At 38.1% G+C, this 5,791-nt stretch overlaps 1 protein-coding gene across 1 annotated transcript; it reads left to right on the top strand.

Moving 5' to 3' along the window:
• Positions 1 to 747: 747 nt before the first annotated feature.
• On the top strand, positions 748 to 1,011 carry KRTAP7-1 (keratin associated protein 7-1; the record flags this gene model as incomplete). Its single annotated transcript, XM_082695088.1, has 1 exon — positions 748 to 1,011. One exon carries the CDS (start codon positions 748 to 750, stop codon positions 1,009 to 1,011), a length of 264 nt encoding a protein of 87 aa, XP_082551214.1.
• Positions 1,012 to 5,791: the final 4,780 nt, after the last annotated feature.

Genomic DNA, 5,791 nt, shown 5'->3' on the forward strand with positions numbered 1-5,791 from the left:
TGACCTAAAAAAAAAAAAAAAAATTCTATTATTTGGTATTTCTGCAGCCTCTATAATAAAACTTACTCCGATGGATACATGTAGCAATGTTTTAAGAACGAAAAACTAAAAAAGAAAACAAAACTCTTGAGGTGAAATTCACATAGAATAAAATGAACCACCTTAGTGAACAACGCTGGGGTGTTTACTACATTACATTTATAGCGTTTTGCCATCATCCCCTCTAGTTCCAAGTAATTTTCTTTGCTCCAAAAGAAACTTCACAACCACGAGCAGGCGGTTTACCCACGTTTTTGAACAGCACAGGGAGAGAATTTCAAGACTGTGTAGAAGAGTTCACATTGCTGCCAAAGCTTTTTTAGTCTAGCTCTGTCTTGGGAGGAGTATATCATCAGAGGGTTTAAAGAGTCTCACATGATGCAATCCAAGGGTAGTTAAACGATGGGGCACTGATGAAAAGAATTCAATTGTCTCTTAAGGATGGCCTTGGCTTTGAAGACACAGCACATTCCTTTGCAAATAGAAAAGCCAACAAAAATGTAGGCTATGAGTCTGTGGGTTCCTTTACGCGCATTTTATTACCAAATAAGAGACTTATTTATGCAAATGAATGGAAAGATATTTAGACAACTGTGTCATGCCCATCAGCTGGAGGTATAAAAAGCCTTCTGCAGGAGGCCACCAGCATTCACACTTGGGTAACTCGCTCTTCCCCATCCATCCCATTCCTCCTCAACTCCTGCCGCCATGACTCGTTTCTTCTGCTGCGGAAGCTACTTCCCCGGCTATCCTTGCTATGGAACCAACTTCCACAGGACCTTCAGAGCCACCCCCTTGAACTGCGTCATTCCCCTGGGCTCTCCCCTGAACTATGGTTATGGATGCAATGGCTACGGCTCCCTGGGCTACAGCTTTGGCGGTAGCAACATGTACAACAGGGGCTGTTGCTATGGCGGCAGCTTCTGCAGGCCATGGGGCTCAAACTCTGGCTTCGGCTACAGTACTTACTGAAGGACCCGTGGCTCCAGGCAGTGCAGAACTCCCCATCGATTCTCTGTGTGCGAACCAATCTGAAGAGCAATGACTGTCTTCCTGTCTCCAGATGCATGTGGGAGCTACATCTTCCATCTTCTTCCTGACTTCTTACTGAGTTCCCGGTCTTTGACGATGCCGAACAAGCCATCCAGGCATCCAGTACTGAACTGATACTCACCTACAGCCAAGGAGAACAAGATGTATTTCTCCGACATACCTTAGTTTTAGCTGTGAAGCAAGTAGATTGCCTCTTCTAGCTGCTCTGCTCCTGTGTTACTAAGTTCTGCATCGACATCAATGTATTACAATTGGGTGTGGGTAGAAAGGGGTTTTGCTGTCAGTCTCTTAATAAATCTATTTCATTCAGCACACATGTTTTTGTTCCTGTTATTTATTTTACCCTGCTTTTATGCTTTTGAATTCATCAGCCAGTTTTAACCTATAGTGGCTGACTTTAACCAAAACTTAATTTTCAGTTCAGACTGTACACCAGGATACGGCGATGTCTCATTATTTTGTCCCTTAATGTTGAGATTTCAATTTTTAAAAAGGTCTTAAAAGGGTTCTAAATTAAATCCAAAATACACTGCCACTGTCCATATTTTTCTATGCTGACTATAAGTAGGAACATTTCTTAGCTGTTGAATGCTCAAAAAATTTCTTTCCTTCTTTCATTAGTGACACCGTCTCATTGAGTTTCTTTCCCCTTTTCCCTGTTGTTTACAGAACTCAGCTCTAGAGAAGTTTGAACCCTGCAGTCTGCTGCTGAAAGAATTTCAGCTAAATGGACTTAGTTATGAATCTTTGTTTTTAGGAGTTCTAAGATTTGGTGTATAAAGGGAAGCCAACAGCTAAAAATCATATAATATTTTTTCCTTTTTGATAGATGAGTTTTATTTTTCCCATCCACTTTGCTTCACTTCTGATTTTATATATATATATATATATATGTATACATATATATATATATATATACACACACAGCTGTATTAAAAATGAAGAATTTATTCTTTAGAATGATAGTTGCCATCAAAAGCCCTTGAAATGATATGTGGTCTATACTTAGAAAATGCTTCTTGTCTTACCTCCTGAAAAATCTCTGCTTTATTGAAGCAAAATACTTTGTTTGAATGAAAGATTATTCATTCACATATCAAGTATTTTTGGCGCCCCCAGCCTCTCTCAGAGAAGGTGCTCAATAATTGTTCATTGACTTGTTAAATCTCTGCTTCATGGGTGCAAAATATTGTATAATCCAATACAACATTCACTCATGTATGCATGAAATACTACTGGGCTCTGGCCACTGTGTTAAGAGTTTTGGGGACTATGAAAACCACCTAAGATAGAGATTGGCCTGAGAAACTGACTGTTTTCAAGAGGCTCACTCAATAGACATTTGCCAAGTAGACACAATACCAATGATTGTCCTAAGACTTGAGGGACATAGAGACAAATAAAACATAATCCTTGCCCTGAAGGCTTAAATATACTTTATTCAATGTATAAAGGAAATAAAGGAAACTAAATAGTCTCCTATTTTACACCAATAAATGTGCTATAAATGATTATCCAAATATAAATAGATATTCTTTATTCATTTCCTTCCAAGGACTTAAAATAGGAGACAGCCTATGATAAAAGGCATATATATATGTGTGTGTGTGTGTATATATATATGACACTTAGCTTAAGATCAAGGAAAGCATAATTATTAAAATGAGAAGATTAATATTGATATTCATTGAATATTGATATATTATAATATTAATGTAATATTATTATTTAATTACAGTACATACTCTAATTTTTTCAATTGCTATGATAATGTCCTTTGGAGTTATCATTTGCCCTTGTCCATATAAACGTAGCACAAACCGTGTAAGCTTTCATAGAAGGAAAGTTTGGGTATATAAACATGACCATGAGAGAGGTGACTTAAGTTATATATTGAGACAGATAACAGGTATGCAAAAAGGAAGAAGAATGGGGCTATCTGGAGGTGAAGTGGGCTTTCACTGGTGAAGTTCCAGCATATAGGTAGACCGATCTACTGGTGGGGAGATTCCAAGAGCATCGGGTACTAAATGGATGATTTGGAATCTCTACAAACCATAAGATTCTAGATCCTTATCATCATGGCTAACATTTACCTAAAGCATAATTGTTCTAAAACCATAATTGTTTTTGTGTTTTGCTGTTACATTTTTTAAACTTTTATTTTGACATAATTTCAGATTCACAGAAAAGTTGCCATGACAATGCAAGGAAGTTCTGCGTGCCTGGATTTATTAAATGTTTATACCTTGCTCCACTTACTTCATTACTACATGTAATGTAATATACATACAGTACTGTGTGTGTGTAATATATAAAATATTGAGAGTAGCAAACCCACTTCAGAATATATTTCAGGTACCATGTTGATTTGTCCTTAGAACAAAGGCAGAATAATCATGAAAATTAGAAAATTTAATATTAATTCTGTTATCTAATCAACACTCTGTAGTTAATTGTCCCAATTTGTCCCTAGTAGTTATTTTTCCCCTTGTCCCTGTAGAATCTGAGCCAGTATCATGTGTGTGTCTCCTTAAATTCTTCAATCTGCCTCAGTTCCTCAGCCTTTCTCTGTTTTTCTTGACCTCAACCAATTTGAAGGATGTTGATTACTTAACAGAATGTCCCATGGTTTTGGTTTGTCTGACTTACCTCATGATTTGGTTTGTGTTAAACATCTTCGGCAGAAGTAATGCTGTGTTCTCCTTGGTGCATCAGGAGTCACATGATGTTGGTTTATGCAAATTTGTTATGAATTTTGACCACTTGGTAAAAGTTGGATCTTTCATGCTTCTTCACGTTGTTTGTCATTAGGAATTATTGCGTTGATCCTCTGACACTATGTAAGCATCCTATTGCTTAAAAACTTTTTACCCACTCATTTTAGGATCCATCTGCGACTTTCTGACTTTATACATCCTTCTACTATTTATTAGTTGGCACTCAACCATAGGAAAGAATTTTCTTTCCCCATTTAGTTTTTTCTGGTGCTTATTTATTTGTATCAGTATTTATATCAACATAAGCTTGTGGATTCTTCTTTTACTCAATGTGTTATAATCTGTTAATGTTATTTTTAAATTTTGATACTCAGACTGCCCCAGCTTTGGACAGTGGGAAAACCTTTACAGAAGCTCCTAAGTTCTTTAGAAATGGCCCAATCAGGATTTGATCAATTCTTTAATTTCTGGCTCAACAGAATGTTCCAGGCTCATCTTGAACTTCTCTGCTTTAGTCATGGAATCAGTGATTTCTTCTGGCCTCTAGATCCCTTAAGGGAAGACTGCAATTTAGAAACTATTGTTGCTATATATGCTCATTTATACCTTATCATTGCTAGGACTGTCAATCATCCCTTCAGGTTTAATAATGATACAGTAAGAAGGTGTGCTGGAGCTCTGCATATGGGGGAAGGTCCCGAAGGATTCATTTAAGGTAAAAGAGGAATTGGCTGGCCTTTAGGCTGGCAGCGGGGGACGGAGGGTGGTGTCCCCAAATGTCAGAACATAAAGGTCATCTGTTCTTTTTTTTTTTTTTTTTTAAGTTTTATTTGTCTGACAGAGAGAGAGAGACAGGGAGAGAAAGAACACAGAGGGGGAGTGGGAGAGGGAGAAGCAGACTTCCCACTGAGCGGGGAGCCCGATGCAGGGCTTGATCCTGCGACCCTGGGACCATGACCTGAGCCAAAGGCAGATGCTTAACACCTGAGCCACACATGTGCCTCAAGGTCATTTGTTCTAAAGTTCAAGTGACCATTATGGTTGCCTGCTGGTTGAACACTTCTGTTCTTCAACTAGAATTTCACTTAACCACCCTATCTCTGTTTTAGGCCCAATCTTTATATTTTTCTATGTGTAGCAATCCTGGTTCTCTCTGGGGACTTGAAGGGGAGTAACCGCTTTCCCTTTGCTTATAGCCCCCTTTTCATGACCTTTGCTATGGTTTCCTCTTCTTCCATCTCCTCCCATCATCCAGATATTCAGTTAATCCCTCCTCAGTCTGTATTGTTCCTACAACTCTGTCATTGTTGGCTTCCACATTTTGCTATAATTGAATGCGTTCTGGAGGGTGGGGGGGATATGTGTTTGGTCTGTTTGCCATCTATTTTTTTTCTTTTTTTTTTTTTAAGATTTATTTATTTTTGAGGGGTGGGAGGGGCAGAGGGAGGGAGAAATTCAAACAGACTCTCTGCTGGACATGGAGCTCCACTCAGGGCTTGATCTCATGACCCTCAGTTCATACCTGAACCTAAACCAAGAGTCGAATGCTTAACCTGCGGTGCCACTCAGGTGGCCCCATCTGCCATCTTGAAGCTAAAAAGTGTAAATATCTTAAAAAAAATTTCAATATTTATTTGCATGACAGTTTTTTTTTTGAGGTTAGCTTCATTACCTACCCATGTTACTGAAGAGAAAGCTGATATTAAAAAGTTAAATAGTTTGAGCTTTCACATCCGTTTGTAAAGAAAACATGCCAAGATAAAGCCAAGGAGTGTCTGACTCCAAATCCATCCGTCCACTCTAAAATGAGTTACACAGCACTTTTAGAGTAATAAAACTCTTTCCCAGAACTATCCCTGCTTAATGTCACTTCTTACGCCATCAGCAATTATGCCTTATATTTACATAGTGATTTACAGTTCACAAAATACTTCCATAGAATCTTATTTAATTCTTTTTTTATTGAGATATAATTGACA

Source organism: Mustela nivalis (genome assembly GCF_964662115.1).
Source record: "Mustela nivalis genome assembly, chromosome: 1".
Taxonomy (NCBI): Eukaryota; Metazoa; Chordata; class Mammalia; order Carnivora; family Mustelidae; genus Mustela; species Mustela nivalis.